Consider the following 21583-nt stretch of genomic DNA (forward strand, 5'->3'; position numbering starts at 1 on the left):
CAATTTTATAATATTACCACATATTTGTGCTAATGTCCATTTGTATTGTAACTCCTCACCACCTTCACATTTCTAGCTTGTAATTGAGCATAAAATTGAGAAGGCAAAAATTTATGGTGTGATAGCTCAATTTGAAACAACATTCTTACCTCCGACAACGTGAATACCACGACATACAATTTGAAATACTTTCATTCCACTCTTGTTTCACATTCTTCTCTCCGGGTTCCATGCAACACTTCAACAAACACATACCATCTGCTATTTCCACATTACATTAGTGCTTCCGCCTTATAGAGGCGTTGCTTTTGTTCTTATTTATTATTTCAGTGCCCAACTTCCTGCACCAGGGAGCAGCACTCGATTGCTACTATCCTTGCATTTCACATAACAACCAATAAATGTGATCATCAACATTGCACCAAACCATTAAAACATTCAAGAGGCTACCCACAGTCAGGTCATGAAAATACCTCTACTGAACTTTATGTTTTTAATTTGATATAGTGAGGCCATAGTTGAAGCCTAGATTGGACAGTAATTTTAATGTTGTTAGAGCTCGATCAAGATATGATCTTCTTCTTTCTTTATGTAAAATAGAGTAAGAATGCTCCATATCTAGTAGGACTTTGGCAGTTTTCATATGAGTAATTTCCTTCGAGAATCATGTAAATAACTGAAGTGTGAACTTGTACAGGGATATCTGAAATATATTCTCTGAGACAAGAGACCGCATAATTATGAATCAAGAATAAATTTCAAGAATTATTTATCTTTTCTAATGCCATAGCCCAGGTTGGGCAAATGCATTGCCTATGATTATAAAATACTTATACATCCACCCAATGATTCATCAAGGAAGACCAGCATGGTCAAGATGAAGGGTGTGAAATAGAAATCATTGAACTACGTGTTATTCCTGCATGATGAAGAAAAGAACAATCAGTAATGTAAGCAAGTAATAAAAGATGTTTAAATTTGTGTCATCTCATGTGTTGTCAAGTCGAGCGGTGGGTGATCGGGTATACAGTACCCTCACAAATCCTTGGCCAAGGTAGGTTAGTGGCATGCTTGCTGCTATGATCACTAGAGGTCAGAGTTGCTAGCAATTGGTAGATAGGTGTATGGAACGTATCCTAAGCCTAGCTGGCTATTTAGCTGACACTCTAACACCAGGATGCTCAATGGCTGGACAGTGCTGTCCCAAGCCTAATTCCACGGGTAGGTAGGGCCTTTCTTAGTAGAGATTGTGTGGGGATATTTAAGTGTCCGCAGTTGGGAAGTTAAGCCCTTGGCAATGCTTCTCCTCTCCTCTAGTAGCCAAGGCTTGCACAACTCAAGATTAAGGTCTATATGCACAAGACATCTAAAATTCGGGTACATTATATTTCTTTTCCCACATTTTCAATTATGTATTGTAGATGGATATTATAGTTAAGATCAGTTTCTCTTTCATTGGATTAAAAAGTAGTTAGATCAGTTATTTCTTTGCTTGAATATGCATAAATTGAAAAGAAACTGTAATCATGTGTAAATGATACTAAGGTCATAATTGTCTTTCATGTAACCTTGAAAAGAATTGTTATTTTGTTATTTTTAATTCATTAAATTACTTTAGAAATTTAGCAAGTTACATATGGTATCGGAGCACTTTGTTCGGCATTGAACCTTGACTCATCACTATCCTAGCTAGTAGACTGAAAAATCTAACAAATCATAAGCTACCTTATTGAATGGTCAAATTAATTTATTGAACAGAAAGTACCATTCTCATTAATGAAATATTGGTTTATAACTTTATACGTTTAGAATCTTCCATCCTGATATCTTCACTTTATCAATGGAAAGAAAAATCCCACAATGGTAGAAATGGTGGTGTGTCTCAATGTGTCAACAAAAACTCTTGCCTTGTACCTTAGGTTTAACAGCCTGTCAAAATATTAAAATTTATAATACACATGATATTTATAAAACGAACAGCATAAGTTTTATATTCCTTATGTATAATAAACAAATAGTTTCTAGGTAAAATATTATATTTTTTAAATACAAAAAATAGGTGCAAATTGATATCTCTTGGCATTTTCAAGATAGTTGTATTTAAGATAGTTTATAGTGCTTCATTTTTAGCACTACAAATTCATATCGATGACTTCAAGTATTTTCTATATTTTGTGCTGGTTTTTTTCCCAACATACAAATTGTGTAAGCTCTATATTTCTATTTTCAATCAGCCTTGATTAGCAAATTTATCACTCTGTAAAACAATGCAAAGCATGGGAAATCAAGGACAATGTAAATTGATTTCTCTGTATTGCTCCAGTTAATCAACATAGGAACATTTAAAGACTTGAAAAGTAAAGTTAATAAATAATAAACTAGTAAAAACAACTTTAGCTGCACCATTTCTACAATTGACGCCTACAAGTTATGGTATATAAGAAGCAATAAATTGAAGTATAGTTTTCAGCAATAAAGAGAATACTTGTCCAAGCTGCCAAAGCTGGTAAAACTGATACAAAGTCATCAACCCTTAGTTGAGCCTGTATGTCATCTCTCTACAGAAAGGAAACCAAAAATGATTCAGTTAATCGTGTCCCACCAAATTTCACACAGAAACATAAGATTAATACTTATAACTATCATTAGTTCAAGAAAGTTACCTTCAAAAGAACATTCATTATGATATCACAGGCTAGTAAAACAGTACCAATAGTTTCGTTTGAAATATCCTGAAGTAGTTTCAAAAGGAACTCAAGCACCTGTAAGAGAGAGAAACATTGACATCTCATAATTATTATCAAAATTATGTTACCTACATTACCAAGCCTTAATTGCTATTATATTCAAATGATGATTCTTACAGAAAATACTTTGTAATCATTCAAGCTTTATGATTCCTCTTATTCAATAGTTTTAAGTTCCAACTACAAGACCGGAGAATCACATTACAGGTGTCACAATCCTCTTTAACATATTTTTACCCAATTATCCAATTGTTTTTCATAATAATCTTTATAAAGACTTTCCTTCATTCCAGTTCTTGAAAGAAAAACTTAAGTTCTTTGGACAAGGAGAACTATAAGACAAGAAAGAGCTCAACGTTATAGTTATCATTCCTAGAACACTTAGAAATCCCCCAACGTATTAAACATTTTCTGGCCATTTCCCTTGGGCCTGAGTTCAATATGAATTTATACACAAATCCACCACCACAAAGTCTTCACATAAAAAACAATCAACAAACTGATCTAACATGTTCAACTCGCATGCCAAGTGTAAAAAAAATGCAAGATGAATACAAGGTAAAAAATTCATATTTGTTATTCAACTCATTCTAGAATTTGTTAGCATGAATGTAAAATTCCAATGACGCAAGGTCAAACAACATCACATTTGATCAGCAGAATCAAGATGCTATGCTAAGGAACTAAGAAAATGCGTTCAAATCTGAACTCAGGAAACATTCTATAAAACACAAATATACACACAGATTGATTAGTGAAGAAGATCATAAGAAATGCTATCTCCAGGATTCTGATCACTGCAGGTGTAAAATGGATGTAAACCAAGGAAGCATTTATCAGAAAACAAAAGAATCAATTTTTTGCAGATGATGTTTGATATAAATATATATAGTTTTTACGTCCTTGTAACAATATGACCTAAGCTGATTAAATATTCACCTAAGGTATGTAAAAGCTACACCACTCATCCTACAAGATGTTTAACATAGATCAACTATCAAGTTAGTTTCACTGAATATCCAATTTTTATATATTCTCCTCTATATTTATAAAGAAATTGCAATGATTCATGTGCACAAATATTATGGGTCATCCCATTATGACGTTTGCACAGCAGCACAATAAAGCACACATCAAGGTATTGCCTGTGTATAATATCCCCTGTTGTGCACTATAAGAATTATGCAGTTACCTCTTAGAGTTTATGGTTCAGGTGGAGTAGAAAATTGTGTACACACACACACACAGACAGATATATATATATATATATATATATATATATAGTGCAAACTGGTAACAAAATAACCACAACAGACGTATATATCTCTAATATTCAGTTTAGTAATAGTTGTAACTCAGCAGGCAATTCATGCTAATGCAAAGATTAATTCAGATAAACAGAAATCACTGCCAAACACATGGAAATTGGGATAGCATTGTCTGATAGCGGATGAGTTGAATGAACTTCATATAAACTGATGGAAAGTCTTATTTAACAGTTCACAACAACACTGACATCACAAACTTATTTCAGTTTCGTAATAATACCTCTGAGATAATTCTAACAGTGATATAGATATCAAATGACAATGTTTCAACTGTAACAGCTTCATAGAAAAACCAGATAATTCCTATGGTTGGTACCTGGAGTTGAAAGCTGCGGGGAGTGAGAGTGTATATACGCTAAGGAAGGCATGCCAATATACTCTATCCCGTGTTATCTCTGCCGTCGGCAATGGACTTGGTAACCCAGTTTGACCCCAACTTCAGAATCCAACTGCCTTCCTGGGCATCGTGTTCAGCTTACAGCTTAACTTCTCTCAACTGCATTTCCTAGTAATAATGTAGCTTAGCAATATCTCCTTCATTCATTCGCTCAGGGGGTTGATCGATCCATTCAGTACCAATCTCCTGTAGTGAATGTGTCATCTGAAACTCTTGGCATCTACGCAAACTATCAAACCGAGATGGTCCACCAATAATCTGCAGATGAATTCAACTGATAGTAGTTTGGGGCTACGTCCAAACTATGTACAGGATTTTCATCCTGAACTTGCAGAGCTATGTCATTTCCAGCTTCCTTGCAATTTCTCCAAAATCCTCTCCTTTTCATGCATGCTTGACCAGACTCCTATATTGATTCCCCACTCCACTATCCCGTTACCTAGCAAGAAGGTGCAAACATCGAGTATGTAGGAGCATTATGAATTCCAAGCACCAGACGTGGTGAGTCGACCAAGTCACTGCTACAATCTCAGTCTAGCAAGGCTCCATGTAGGATAAGCGTTGGAGTTAGAGTTGCAACCAAACAAGAACATGAAGACAACTGAGAGAGAATATTTGACCATGAATACATTGCATATTTAATTCTTGACTCAATGCTAACATCCCTTAAACACAAGAGGCCCATTAGCCTATCAGGATGCAAGGAAATAATAGGCTAAGTATGGGTGTTGTCTATTATCAATTTGGAAGGGACATGATAGTCCTCCCTTTCGGGGATTGCTTGTCCTCAAGCAATCTGAGTGTTGGGGTTTGTAGTATTAGTTCTCCTTCCCATGTTGTATCTTCAATGGGCAAATCCTTCCAATGTACTAGATATTCCTTGACTGACCTGTTCCTTAGCTGCTTCTCCCTTCTTTCCAATACTTCCATGGGCAGTAGCTCAAGTTTCCCTTCCTCGTCAAGAGGGGGAAATCGGAGAGAGCTCATTGTGTTCTAACCTAGTGCCTTCTTAAGGAAAGAAACATCGAAAGCATTATTAATCCTACAACCTTCCATTAACTTCAACTCATAGGCCACTTCCCTAATCCTTATCATTATGCGGTAAGGTCCACAATATCTTGGTTTCAGCTTCTTTGTGCCCCTTTTCTTCAATGAACTCTACTAATAGGGTTGGAGGCATAAGAATACTATATTCCCAACCACAAAAGATCGCTCCATTATGTGATGATCAACATAAATTTTCTGTTGATTCTGGGCTTTCTGTAGATTCTCCTTAAGAGCTGCGAGGATATCCTATTGTTCTCGTAACAAATCCTTAGCCAATGGTGCATGGCTATGAGCCAAAGCCAAATCTGCAAAAGATAATTGTTCACAGCCATAAAGTGCCTTGAAGGGAGACATGCCAATCGACAAGTGATAAGTCAAATTGTATCAATAGTCGCCTAGATGTAGCTGTTTAACCAAAGCCTATTGCTGTCCTGAAACATAAGTACGGAGATACCCCTCAATCCAATTATTCACTATCTTCATTTGTCTGTCCATCTAAGAATGGTAACTAGAACTAGGTAACAGTTGTGTCCTAGCGAGTTTGAATAATTCCTACCAAATCATGCAAAGAAACTTCCTCTCCCTGTCACTAATAATGGTCTTGGGTAAACCATGTAATCTAAAAATCTCCTTGAAGAACAATGTTGCCATCTGTTAAGTCATCCAACCAATTGCTATAGCAAAGAAATGAGCATGCTTTGTCAATCTATCCACCACCATGAATATGTTATCTTTGCCTTGCACCTTTGCAAATCCTGTAATGAAGTCCATGGAGATACTCTCCCATTTATGCTTGGGTACTGACAGTGGTTGCAACAAGCCCATAGGAAACACATCTTCAGACTTATTTTGTTGAAAAGTCAAACATTTCCTTATGTGAAAAGTCAAACATTTCCTTATGTGCTAGAGAACATCATCTTTGAGGCCCTTCCAAGAGAGTCATTCTCTAATCTTCCTGTAGGTCTTGAAGTACCCTAGATGTCCTGCTATGGCACTATCATGAATGGCCTACATAATTTGCATCTTCATTTTGGATTTAGGGACTAAATAAATCCTGTGTTTTTAGTAACTAAAGTCATCGATAATTGTTGGTGTAAATAAGTATTTACTATTTACACTTTACTTAAGTTTACTTAGGATAATGCATATTCATATTAGTTGTCATGTAGACAACACAATAGTTTGCCCTCCAATTGAGCACATGTTGTCTACTACATCTCTTTATGAGATACACCTTTGCATTCTTATCCTCTCATTGTTGGACGTACATTCATGCACAATGGAGGATAATCCACTCTTGGTGGACATGTGCTTAGTTGTTATGCTTATCTCTTTGCTGACTCCCACTCATATCAGTTGCCTTTATATACAAGGCACTTCTATTATGTATTTATCCAATTATCTGATTAATCCAATCATCTGATATCCACTCTCATTTGATCATCATTTGTCTCTCTTGTGCTATCTACTGAGTTTCTTGATCTTGGTGTTGAATTATTGCCTTAGGAAAATTCTCACATGGTATCAGAACTACACCAAATTCTTACATGGTATCAGAGACATAGGAGTTTCATTGCATAGCCATTGGAGAGATTTTTTTTGCAGGTCAAGATTGGAGGCTGGTGCAAATCAGATATTGGTATCACATTCAAAAGGTTAAAAAACCCCCAAATCGACTTTTGTTTCATCAAAATCAGACATCTGATGTGAAATCTAGAGTCATTTAATTTTTAGAGGTGCGACGATGGCGATTTAGGAAAAATAATTACAGAAGTTTTTTTCAAGCAGCGATATCTCCCTCATACAGACCCTTTTTTTCGAGCTTTTTTTTTTGTTTTGGAGTAGAATTTCGTGATCTACACATTAGTGTAGGTTGTTTGTGATCTCTATTTTTGGATTTTTCTGAAAATTACCAATCTTGATTTTTACAACTTCAAATGCTTCTTTCGGGCTCATATGGACACATATTCAGGTGCTATTTTTTTTAAGTGCATAATTTTTGGACTACTTTCCAGATCTAGTATCAGTTTGGAGTAATTTTGAGTGGACATAGTACTTTCAGAATTTGGTCATTTTTGGCCTATTTTTGCATTGTAATTAATTTATATCTTGGAAGATCTGGTGCCTTATGTACTTGAGTCTGCTATAGCTTCATCTTTTCTGTTGTAACCATCAAAAGTAGAAGTCCACTTTGGTGTATTTTGACAAGTGGCCAATTGTACATGCACTATATATAAAGTGCCAAAAGCATCACCTTTGGGGGGGATTCTTTGATTAAGTGAAAAAGGGGGGGTGTGTCTTGTGTTCTTGTGTCTCTCTCTTGTGCTCTTTTAATTTTTTGCATCATGGATTTACGTAAAACTCCACTTTTAACTTCACACAATTATACTACATGGAAAGATATTGTATGGAGTAGACTAATGGAAAAAGGTTTAAATCTATATGTTGATGGTACAATTGTAAAACCCATTGATGTTGATGCACAAGTTGATTGGAAAATTAAAGACAATAGGCTTTAGGAATTATTAGGAGTTGTGTTCATAGAGATCTTTTCTTCCACATTTCCAGCGTTAAGGATGCCAAAGGTGCTTGGGACAAACTTGAAGGGTTGTATGGTAAGATGGATGAGGAAAAGGGATTCCAAATTAAGGATGATCTACTTCTATTGGATCCTAAGAATTTTAACACAATTCAAGACTATCTCAACAAAGCCAATGAATTCAGAGCACTACTTAAGGATTGTGGTAATCCCATGAAGGATGATAGATTGATTCATCACATCTTGAAGAGGCTACCTTCAGAATATGCATCTTTTGTTTCGAGTTACAACACTCACAAGTTGACCATGGAAAGTGCCTTCACTAAGCCTTCATTTGATGCATTCACAATAATGTTGATGTTGGAACAATCCAAGTTGATAGATATGGGAATTCTCAAGTCATCAAAGTCTAAAGCATTGGTGGCTAGTAATGAGAACCAAACAAATCAAGGTGGAAAAAGTTTTACCAACAACAAGAAAAAAAGTAGTGGAAGCCAAAATCACAATCAAAGACACAACAATCTTCCTCCTCACAACAAGGCAATTCTTCTTCCAACAAGAAGAGAAACAACAACAAGAAGGATAAACTATTTTGTGCATATTGCAAGAAACCAAATCATGATGAGCATCATTGCAAGACTAAGAGAATAGATGAGTTGGAAAACTTACTTAGGAAGAACAAAATCAATGTGCCAAATGCTTCCAAGGATTCAAATCCATCCACTTCAAAGGGAAAAGGGCAAGCACTTACAACAAGTTCAAGTTCTTCAAGGGAATGGATTCTTGACTCAGGTATCTCACATCATATGGGTTCTTCAAAAGGACATTTTTCTTCATTGGAGCAATCTAAGGTACCTCACATCTTTGTAGAGAATGATACACAAATGGAAGTTGAAGGGAAAGGACAAGTTGAGATGGAAAATGGAGAGTTCAAAGATGTTCTCTATGTTCCTAACCTTAGCACTAATCTCCTTTCAATTTACCAAATCACTCACTGCAGAGGTGGAAATAAAGTTGAGTTCCTTCCTAATTCAATAATGGTGCGAAATCTTAAGGATGATTCATTGGTTGCAATGGGTAAAGTTAATTATGCCACAAGGCCTTATTCTTTCTCCCACTTTTTTCCTAAGTCTCCTTCACATGTCTTGTTGACACATTCACAATCACAAAGTAAATTATGGCATGAGTGGTATGGACATCTTGCCTTTCGCTATCTTCATCAACTTAGCTCAAAAAATATGGTCAAAGGTCTACCTACAATCAACTAAGGGTGAATGTTCAACTTGTTCAATGGGTATGCATCTAGAAGAGAAATTTGACAAAGGGAAGTCTTGGAGAGCATCAGTTGTTCTTGAGTTGGTTCACATTGTTCTAGTAGGCCCTTTTTCAATGACTTCAGTTAGCAAGGGTCACTATGTCCTCACTTTCATTGATGACATTTCATACTACACATGGATCTACTTTCTTGATCACAAGAATGAAGTGTTTGATAAGTTTCTAGCCTTCAATAGTCATGTTGAGAAGCAATCAAGTAAAGCCATCAAGGTTCTTTGTATGGACAATGAAAGTAGATATGTGAACTCAAGACTTAGAGACTTTTGTAAACTTGAGGGTATCGACCTTCAGAATCCTGTAGCATTTAGTCCACAAAAGACAAGTGTTGCAACAATAAGGATTAGAACTCTTAAGTCAATGGCAAGTTGGATGATTCAAGCTAATTCTCTTGATCCATCACTTGAGGTAGAAGCTATACGTAGTGCCAATCACATCCTTAATAGGTCTCCTCATAGTGTCTTAGATGGAATGACTCCTTTTGAGGCATGGTGTGGAAGAAAATCAGTTGTGAAACACTTCAGAGTTTTGGGTTGTCCAGCATGGGCATATCTTCAAGTGAATGCAAGGCACCACCACCAAGGCCTTGTACTTTCATTGGATATGAAGAAAGTGTTATGGCATATAGACTTATGGATCTTGTGACTCATGAGATATTCATAGAGAGGAATGTTCACTTTGAGGAAAGTTCACCGAGCTTATTCTCTAATCCTCTCTATACTTCATACATTGTGGAAACTAATAGCGACAACAGTGATAGTGATTCAAAAGGCTCACTTGTGGGGGATCCTTTTGATAGATGAAGAAAAAGTTCACAACATCAGCACATTCCACATGCATACATTGCTACAATGATGGGTCCATGTAATTTAGTACAATTGCGTACACCTTGTCTTCCGGTTCTAGCATCAGGGGATGATTACTTGACAGATATTTCAGGTTTGTTTGTGGAGTCCTACATAGCAGATCTGGGAGACATTATTGATGATATACATCTTCTCTTTGATAAAGAAGATCCTTCTTCAGTTGTTGCAAGGAAACACTCTGACCCTCTTGTCCATTCTCTACATGGTCAATCTTATAATGTTGATATGATTGTGGATCCTTATGTACAGCAGTTGTAGGAGGTCTCTTTATCATTCGAGGAGACAGATGGTTCTTTGGGATATGTTCTACATCCATCGTTGCTAGATCCGAACTTGTTTTTTTCAGCAATGTCGGAAGGGATGACCGTCAGTATTGACACAGGGATAGTTGAGCAATTTTCAGAGACACCATTCATCTTCAGGATTCTTTGTACACATTGGTGAAGCATCTCGTATGTACCTATGACATTGTTTTTTCCTAAGGGGAGGAATATTATTCAGCAGTCATGGATCAACTTCTACATTCATCTTGGAGCAGCTATCACTGATCAGCATTCTACATTTGGGGGAGGACTACCTTGTCTCCTTTCTTCTTCTTCTTCTTCTTCTTCTTCTTCTCTCTTATGAGGGGGACCTTTTCCTCTTTTGGGGTTTTGTCCTTCTCATACTTCTCGATTGTATATCCATGATGTATGTTGTAATGGGGGGGTCTTAATTACTCCATCCATCCATGCATCTTGTTTTTTCATCTCTCGGTTTGGGGGAAGGTTTTTCCCATGAGGTTTTCTCTCTTTCTCCACTTTATGAGAGCTTGCATTCTTTTTTGTATTTTGTACATGGGTACCTAACATGGCCTAGTAGCCGGGACCCATCTTGCCTTATCATCTAGCTTCTGTGAGCTTAAGTGCATTCCCCTAAGTTGCACTTAAGGGGGGGGGGGGGGGGGGGTGTTGGTGTAAATAAGTATTTACTATTTACACTTAAGTTTACTTAGGATAATGCATATTCATATTAGTTGTCATGTAGACACCTAGGAGTTTGCATATTCATATGAGTTGTCATGTAGACAACATAGTAGTTTGCACTCCAATTGAGCATATGTTGTCTAGTACATCTCTTTATGAGATACACCTTTGCATTCTTATCCTCTCATTGTTGGACGTACATTCATGCATAACAGAGGATAATCCACTCTTGGTGGACATGTGCTTATTTGTTATGCTTGTCTCTTTGCAGACTCCTAGTCATATCAGTTGCCTTTATATACAAGGCACTTCTATAATGTATTTATCCAATTATCTGATTAATCCAAACATCTGATATCTACTCTCATTCGATCATCATTTGTCTCTCTTGTGCTATCTACTGAGCTTCTTGATCTTGGTGTTGAATTATTGCCTTAGGCAAATTCTTACATGGTATCAAAGCTATACCGAATTCTTACAATAACCTTGTATCTATCATCCTAAATCTTCCCATCCACGATTTCACAAGAATGTGTTCTTGGAGGACTCAACAAACAATTGAGACTTCTAATCGACTGAAATCTCTAAAATAGCACAACTAGTAGCGTTGGTTGGCCTCTTGAAAAGTACATCTACTACCACATTCTTTCACTTCATGTACTCAATTGTCAAAATCTTAAGCTCGTATCTTCCTAATCCACTTTTGTTGCCTTTCATTCTACTCGTTTTGTGCCAAGCGCAAGTTGTTATGATTAGTCCTTACTACAAAATGTCCATCCACCAAGTACTATCTGAATTTAGCTAGAGCATGCATGATGGCTAGCATCTCCTTGTCCTAGGTGGAATGCAACATTTCATGATCTTTCAATTTCCTCCTCTCATATGCAATAGGATGTCTATCCTGCATTAGTACTGCCCCTATTTTGTCACCTAAGGCATCACACTCCAAAATGAATGGCCTAGTGAACTTTGATAATGCTACGACTAAACATGTACTCATCACCTATTTGACCCTATCAAATATCATCTCCAAATCTATGGACCACCTAAAAGCACCCGCCTATGTGAGATTAATAAGTGGTGCTGCAATTTTAGAAAACCCCTTCACAAACCTCCTATAATAGGAAAACAATCCAATGAATCTTCTCAAGTCTAACACATTCTTCAGAGGTGGCCAATCTAGTATAGCCTGTATCATTTCCTCGTGAACCTTGACCTGATTAGTTCCAATAACATGTCTGAGGTACATGAATCTCTATCAAACCAAACTTGCATTCGGATTCTTCAGCGAACAAGGAATGTTGCTCCATGCTGCTCAGAAGCTCATCCAAATGTTATAAATGCTCCTCTGTTTTGCAGAAAATCAGAATGTTATCAAAGAATACTAGCACAGACTTGCACAACTGCTTATTAAATATGTGGTTCATGCACAACTAAAATGTAACAAGTGTGTTGGTGAGTCCAGAGGGCATCACCAAAAACTTGTACTGTTCATAATGGCATCTGAATGTTGTTTTATGTACATCCTCCTCATAAACCTTAATCTGATGGTACCCTAAATGGAAATAAATCTTTGAAAAGTAAGCAGCCCTATGTAACTCATCCAAAAGCTCATAAATACATGGTATGGGATACATGTTCTTTATAGACCTCTTACTAAGAGCCCTATAATGAATACACATTCGAAGAGTCCCATCCTTGTTCTTTACCACAACCACCGAGGAAGAAAACGGGCTTGAGCTCGTCCTGATGTGCCCCATATCAAGTAACTCCTAAATGGTCTTTCTCTATCTCCTTATAATGCCCAGGGTGACAATAAGGTGTCATAATAACTAGCTTTGCACCCTCTTCCAACTATTTCACATCCTCAAATCCATGGTCAGGAGGTACAAATGGAGGGATATCACCAAAAACTCCTTTATGCTTGTCTAGCACTGATTGAATATTTATATGATGTTGTTGTCCTAATCTAAAACAAATACAGTGGAGATAAAGCGATGTGTTGCCAACTCTATATCATTGTGTCTCAAGATGGACTCCATCCTATGTATGGAAATGATCCTGGGACCCCTATACATTATAGACCTGAGTATGATCTATCGATGTCCTCTCATGAACTCAATCTGTTTCTGATCATGGTCAATAGTGTATCTACCAAGAGTCTGGAGCCACTGCAGACCCAAAATAGCATTCATCCCTCCTAAGTCAATCACATAAAAATCTGCAGTATGTAAGTACAAAGCTAAACCTCAAGCTGGGAAACAATCCCTAAACAATTAAGATCACCACTAGCAAACATAACATCAAAGTGCATAACCACATCCACTTGTAACTTCCTTTTTTCTCCTATAGAAGTGCTAATGAAGTTATGTGTGGCCCCTGTATCCACCAAGAAAACCACTTGTTGCCCTTTAACTACTCCCTTAAGATGGATAAGACTGCCTATAGGAACTCATGAGAGGGTGGCAACTATAGGTGGCTGATTTGAAACCTGTCTCTCCACCTTCTCCATTTGGGGCTGCTCAATAGTGTATCTATGATCCAGTGACCAAGGTTCCTTGCATTTGAAGCATAAATTTCTCCTCCTCAGCTCATTCATTGACTCAATCTGCCTTTGGTCTTGGGACCCTTAAAAGGGTTTTTGGGAGGCTAAATCGCTAAAGATGAGCTATCTAAATCAAGTGTCATCTTGATGACATCTTGGAGAGTACTTCGCTTCAACACTTCAACAAAGTCCTTGAATCTCTCACTCAAACCTTCCACAAACAACATACCTTCCTGTTTTCATACATGATAGATATCCTTTGGAATTCATCAACATAGGTGTCCAAAGCATCACTATGCTTGAGCTGAGCTAACTCCCTATAGTAAACTTCTTTATCCTTCTTGTCAAATTTGCTTATCAATTTGTTAATAAATTCCTCATATGAATTAATCATGCCATGATCTTGACTGACTAAGCCACAGTGCCACCAATTGTAAGCTAGCCCATCCAAATGCATAGTAGCAAACTCAATTGCTTCAGTTTCAGACAAGAGTTTTGGTCTAAGAAACATATCCATCTTACGTATCTGTGTCTTGATTGTAGCTTTTCCCATTTCCATCAAATACTAGTAAGGTAAGTTTGTTCATAGCATGTTTTAAATCCTTGTTTGAAGCCCTTGCCCTCCTATCATGTCTTCCTCTCACCATTTTCCTTTGATGTCCCATTTCCTGAACAAAGCTTAAGACTGCCTTAACATTGTCCAGAAACAAATCCAATTCAGTATATGTAGCCATGATGTCATTCGGAATGTCTCCTACAGCTCCTGCATTAACAACTTCAATCTCATCATTATGTTTAGCAAACACGGGCATTAAAGGTCTCTCTGTGTTACGAGTGGGTGCTCCCATGCCTCGAGGTGTACCACCCTCACTATGATGGCTCTATGGTCTTCTAGGCCTGGTGTTCATTTCTTGTATTACCTGTGTAATTTGTTGCAGTACATCAATAACGTGACTTTTCCCTTCTCTAAGAGCTCCCAAGGTTTCCCTTGCTTCTTTAGTAGCATTTGGAACCCTTTCAGCCATCGAATGTATTCCAATAACCTTTGATGCTCTTTTGCCTTCCAAAATTTTTGGGGGTTTCCAAACTCTATGTGGTTCTTTGTTATATTGATGCATTCAATTATGAATGCCCACTAGGCAGCAGGCTCGCTACTCTAATACCATTGTAATATCCCTTGTTGTACACTATGAGAATTATGTAGTTCCCTCTTGAAGTTTATGATTCTAGTAAAGTAGAAAATTGAGTGTTTATATGTGTGTGTGCGTGTGCCTGTGTGTGTGTGTAGTGCAAATGGTAACAAAATAGCCACAATAGACGTATATATCTCTAATATGCAGTTAGTAATAGTTGTAACTAAGCAGGCAATACATGTTAATGCAAAGATTAAATCAAATAAACAAAAATCACTGCCAAACACATGGAAATTGGGATAGCATAGCCTAATAGCAGATTAGTTGGATAGACTTCATATAAATTGATGGATAGACTTATTTAACAATTCACAAAAACAAATTCAGTTTCGTCACAATACTTCAGAGCTAATTCTAACAGTGATATAGATATCAAATGACAATGTTTCAACTATAGCAACTTCACAGAAAACCCAGATAACTCCTACGATTGACACTTGGAGTTGAAAGTCATAGGGAGTGAGACTGTAAAATCCCATTCACTAGTTGGCAATGGACTTGGTAACCTTGTTCAACCCCAACTTCACACTTTGACTGCCTTCTTGGGTATCGTGTTCATCTTACAAGTAATGACCCATCTAGCTCCCAACCAAACAATTTACTGAAACCCTAGAATAGTTGTACAGAAATGAGCTAATGCACAGGCTAGGAGGATGTACGGAATTGAATGGGGGGGGACAAAACAAAGCCGTACGGTGGTGTCAATAGCAAACAATGGAATGGCCATACGATGGGAAATGGTGGCCGAACAGTGGCAATTGGGAGTTCGTATGGTAGCAATTGGGAGTCAATACGATGGCAATTGGGAAGCCATATGGTGCAGACTGGTTGGCCGTATGGTGGTGATTATTAGGACAGAAGGATGTCGTACGGTATACTGTCTAGAGGTGTCGTACGGGTATGTTTGGGAAAGGGATGTACAGAGTGTGATGCCTCAAAGGCCGTATTGGCCATACGGTCAGTTTAATGTGCAACGAGAGGGAAAACGGGGATGCCGAACAATAATGTTCCTGAAGCGTGGAGAGTTGAAGGGAGGAAAAATCAACAATACAAACCAACTTGATACCACTTGAAAATGCAGAATGTAACATACACAGATTGCAGATGCAAAGCCAAAAGATTCACCAACAGGTACTAATATTTCCACATGCAATTAAGTCTTCAATTTGCCAAATACAGACCAAGTTGAACACCGATGGAATAGGGTGAGGGTTGAATCCCACCAAAACCGCACGAGCCAAATAGGGAAGATCTTTCACTTTTGAAATGGCAAACGATCCCAAACTCCAACAAAAATTCGCAGTACAGAGAAATATATTCGAAAGCATACCTACAGACATCCTACAAGCCATGCTTAAATACCTATTGGGGAAACCTTTCTGAGGGTTTACAGAGAGCCAACGGTGACACAAACTTCGAAAACAAAAATAAAAATGGGACCGAGAAATTAAATCAATCGCTCTGTTACAAAGATTAATTAAATACATTTATTTTATGATGGGGATATTACTGTCCTCCCTTTCCAAAATTTTCTTGTCTTCAAGAAAATCCAATGCCGGATGCTAGGGAATGTGCTCGCCTTCCGACGTTGCGTCATTCAATGGTAGGTGTTGCCAACGTACCAAGTACTCCTTCACAGTGCAGTTCCATAGGATCTTTTCACATACTTCGAGGATCTCGGCAAGTTCCAAGACGAGCTTCCCTTCTTCGTTGAGTGGCGGAAGGTCGGTAGCAACCGTGACGTTTTTCCCTATGGCTTTCTTCAGACAGGAAACATGGAAGATATTATGAATGCGGCTTCCCTCCGAGAGTTTAGTTCATATGTTACCTCACCAATGCGACGGACCACTCGATAGGGGCCATAAAATTGTGGCTTCAATTTCTCCTTTCCTTTTCCCTTTAATAAAGACTGTCGGTATGGCTGGAACCGAAGATAGACCAGATCCCCCACTTCAAAACTCCTCTCTATCCTGTGTCTGTCAGTGTACATCTTCTGTTGATTTTGTGCTTGCTGTAGGTTTTCTTTCAGGCTCCTCAATATGTCCTGTCCCTCCTGAAGCCAGTCCTTCGCCCTTAGAGCACGACTGTCACCCAAAATTGTGTCGATGAAAGAGAGAGGTTCGTACTAGTACAGAACTTTGAATGGTGCCATCCTGATGGACATGTGATAAGTGGTATTGTAGCAATATTCCCCCCAATGGATCCATTTTACCCACGCTCGTTGTTGTGGCGAGACGTAGTTCTGAAGGTAGTCTTCAAGCCATTTGTTCACAATCTCGGTTTGATCGTTCCTCTGCAGGTGGTAACTCATGCTTGGTGATAATTCTGTCTCTGCCATCCAAAACAATTTTTTCCAGAAGATACTGATGAATCTTCTCGAAAATGTCCATGACCAAAACAAAAAGTTTCTAAAACTCCGCAATGAACTGATCTACTGATCCAATTTGCCTCAGTTGCACCAAATCTTTGAAATTGAGCTCGAGATCTTTCCCATCAAATCATTCTATCAATCTCTCTGTAAATTCCGCATGTCTTTATTTGATCATGCCCTAATGTGATGGTGTCATGGTGCCACCATTCGTGTGCAGCTCCCTCCAAGTGCAACGCGGCAAATTTGATCGTTTCTTCTTCTGGCATAGGATTCAGTTGGAAGTAGGTATCGGCTTTCATTACCCACGCTTGCATTGATATGGAACCCGATTCGTCAAATGGAGACAGATTCACCTTACTCAACTTTCCCCTGAGATCATTGTTAAAGTATCCTCCTCTATTTCTGCCCCCCAAATATCTCATTCTCAGATCTGCGTAATCTTTGTAGAACATGTCTTCTTCAAGGTTTGCATTCTTCCAGTCTTCTCTCATCTCTTCGAAAGTTGGTTGTCTCTCTCTATGATGCGCTTCTGTCCATGGTGGGAAAGTCAGCATGGAAGGTCGAGAGTGTGCTAGTTGAGGGTGTGGTTTACTGAACACCGAGTCCGTGATGTGACAATTTTGTTCTCCAAATATTTTGTTCTCTGCCAACTTCTTGAGAGTTTCTTCCATGAGTCATGTATCAGTGATCTATGCCTGATTCCAGGCAAGTTCCCTTAGAAGTGCCACAAGTTCGGCACCGGTCAGTTCTCGTTCGTCAGTCATTCGCTCAATTGAATGTGTCCTTCTCTTCTAGCTATAAACTCTCATTCATCGTCCACAAGCTGGCAGGATCGAAGCACTCTGATACCACAGTAATGACCCGTCTAGCTCCCAACCAAACAAGTTACTGAAATCCCAGAAAAAGCTGTACGGAAATGAGCTAATGCACAGGCTAGGAGGATGTACGGAATTGAATGGGGAGGGACAATACAAAGTCGTACGATGGTGTTAATAGCAGACAATGGAATGGTCGTACAAACACTTCAGAAGGCAGGCCGTACAATAGGAAATGGTGGCTATACAGTGGCAATTGGGAGTTCATACAGTGGCAATTGGGAGTTCATACAGTGGCAATTGTGAGTCAATATTGTGGCAATTGGGAAGCCATACGGTGCAGACTGGTTGGCCGTACGGCGGTGATTATTAGGACAGAAGGATGTCGTACGATATATTGTCTGGAGGTGTCGTACAGGTATGTTTGGGAGAGGGATGTACGGAGGGTGATGCCACAAATGCCGTACTGGCCGTATGGTCAGTTTAATGTGCAAAGAGAGGGAAAACGGGGATGCCGAACAATAATGTTCCTAAAGCGTGGAGAGTTTAAGGGAGGAAAATCAACAATACAAACCAACTTGATACCACTTGAAAATGCAGAATGTAACATACACAAATTGCAGATGTAGAGCCAAAAGATTCACCAATAGGTACTGATATTTCCACATGCAATCAAGTCTTCAATTTGCCAGATATAGATCGAGTTGAACACCGATGAAATAGGATGAGGGTTGAATCCCACTGAAACTGCACAAGCCAAATAGGGAAGATCTTTCACTTCCGAAATGGCGAACAATCTCGAACTCCAACAGGAATTCGCAGTACAGAAAAATATATTCCAAAAAATACCTACAAACATCCTACAAGCCGTGCTTAAATACCCGTCAGGGAAACCTTTCCGAGGGTGTACAAAGATAGCTGACGGCGACACAAACTTCGAAAAAAAAAAAAAAATAGGACCAAGATAAATTAAATCAATCGGTCTGTTACAAAGATTAATTAAATACATTTATTTTATGACGGGGACATTACATTACAAATGAACTTCTCTCAACCCCACTTCCTAGTAACAATGTAACTTAGCAATATCTCCATCATTCACTTAAGGGGTTGATCAATCCATTCAGTACCAACCTCATGTAGTGAATGTGTCAACTAATACTCTTGGCATCTATGTGAACTATCAAACCAAGATGGTCCACTGATAATTTGCTGATGAATTTGATAGAAAGTACTTTGGGGCTATGTCTAAACTGTGTGCAAGATTTTTGTCCTGAACTTGCAGAGCTATGTCATTCCCAACTTCCTTGCAATTTTTCCAAAATCCTCTCTTTTTTTTCGTGCATGCCCAACCAAACTCCTATATTGATTTCCCCACTCCACTATCCCATTGCTTGGCAGGGAGGTGCTATTTTGTAATGGCTCTGGTAGAGCAACGTCAGGTATGCAGGAGCATTATGAATTCCAAGTGCCAAACGTGATGAGTCGACCAAGGCACTGCTATGATCTTAGTCCAACAGGGCATAATGTAGGATAACAATTGGAGTTAAGATTTGCCACCAAACAAGAAGACGAAGACAATTGAGAGATAATATTCACCACGAATACATTGCATATTTAATTCTCAACACTAACCTTCCTTTAATCACAAGAGACCCCTTAGCCTATCGGGATGCAAGGAAAGAATAGGCTAGGTATGGGTGCTGTCTATCATGAATTTGGAAGGGACATGACACTGTGATAGATCAAAAAAGGTTAGTATATATTCCATAGTTCCTTATATGAATTAAGACCATTGTCCATCTATATTTGGAAATGGAGATCTTGTCTCGTTCGTTACTATGAAGCCACTTTATATGGATACAACTAGATGCAATAACTATAAAAACACAATAGTAAATGTATTTATTTAGATATATAATTATATTCGAGTCTTTAAACTTTTGGCTTATAATATTTTGCTACTTAATTTGTTAGTGATATGTGTGTGTGTGCAAATTTATTTGTAAGGTTTTATTTATTTTGCAAAATTCTAATGTTTTCTCAGTACAATAAACTTGATATGACACCATATGATATAGAATAACGAGCAAATTAATACTTACAAAATTATTACTTCAAATAACAATATTTATTTATAAACAACTTGGCACAAACTGTCAACCACACCATCGAACACACTACGAATCCTATTAATTTCTAGTAATCACAACTAATGCAAATTCACCAATTCTCCTCAGGTTCAATAAGACTGAAACAACTGTGGTTTGATCTTTCCAACCCAAAATGATCCAAATTAACAAAAAATGTCAACCTTATATAGAGGTCAGAGACCTAGCATGAGCCCACTTTTTGAGATTCGTTTCAAAGTTTCTTACCATTTTATATTCAAATTTGGGCTTATTAATGACATCCCTAGTCAGCTATGACGCTCAATGGATTCCTTTGTTCAAATGGCAGGTTTTCATGAATGAGTATGCCAAAACCCAAGGGTCTAAGGAAACAATTTTCAAAAGGACAGAATGGTTGGGAGTGGACATTGCATTTTAGCAATACCAGTTGCACAAGGAAGCAAATGGTCTACAAGTTCAAAAATAACAAGGGAGAGGGAGGCCAGGGATTGAGGTTTCTAGATATCTTATTGATAGAAAAGCAAGGAATGGGTATCATAGTATGAGAATGTTTAGAAGCCTACTCAAGGCTAGAAAGTGATGTAGACATCCTCATACTTAGAACAAAGATATTCCAAGTGTACCCTTCAGACATTGCTTGAAGTTCGGTGTTAACCAATGCAAATTTAGATGCTCCAATCCTCCTCACATTCCATCTTCAAAAAGTAGATTCTTCTAAAAAAAACATACTCCAGAATGCTTATATTTCTTAAGGGCCCCGTTTGGCTGCGGGTATAAGAATTGAGAAATGGAAATTGCTATTCTGGAATAGAAATTTGCTCTCTGTTTGGTTTGACAAAATAGAAATTGGAATTTGATGTGTTCTCAGTAGGGTTTGAGGTGTCCATGAAATCTGTATGCAGAGGAATTAGACCCGACACCTGTTGCCTCCAAGCACACAGATTTCATGGATCTTTAAACTCTTTTTGGATATGTCTACAAGAGCAGCCTGAGATAAGAAGGGTTGAGAGGGGCAGCAATGCAAAATTTTACGTGAACAACAAGGCATTCAAAGGCTTTCGCAGGAATAGCAGTGGTATGACTGACTACCTGCAAATAAAACATTCACCCCATTAAATCTGTAGCTACATGTATTGTTGAGGATGCATTTGAGAGTTTGAGTGGCAGTACATCACACTGAACAGACATGACTTTTGCTCAAAATTTCTCTCTGTCTTCGCAAATACACAATTCAAATTGCGCTTTTGGGAATGAGATCAGTGACAAACTACAGAGGAGGATCATCTACAAGGAACGATGCATTTGT

General features: G+C 38.1%; 1 protein-coding gene across 1 annotated transcript in view; it reads right to left on the reverse strand.

The window, feature by feature from the left end:
* LOC149551825 (neurochondrin family protein) overlaps positions 1–21583 on the reverse strand; it is a 255668-nt gene that overhangs the window by 8797 nt on the left and 225288 nt on the right. Inside the window, exons 14-15 of the mRNA XM_089787327.1 lie at positions 2664–2762; positions 2486–2558 (exon numbers count right to left, since the gene is read on the reverse strand). Coding sequence (XP_089643453.1) covers positions 2486–2558; positions 2664–2762 — 172 coding nt within the window. The remainder of the gene's footprint in view (positions 1–2485; positions 2559–2663; positions 2763–21583) is intronic.

This window comes from Cupressus sempervirens, chromosome 6 (genome assembly GCF_028749045.1).
Source record: "Cupressus sempervirens isolate cs-2001-9-10 chromosome 6, ASM2874904v1, whole genome shotgun sequence".
NCBI classification, from domain to species: Eukaryota; Viridiplantae; Streptophyta; class Pinopsida; order Cupressales; family Cupressaceae; genus Cupressus; species Cupressus sempervirens.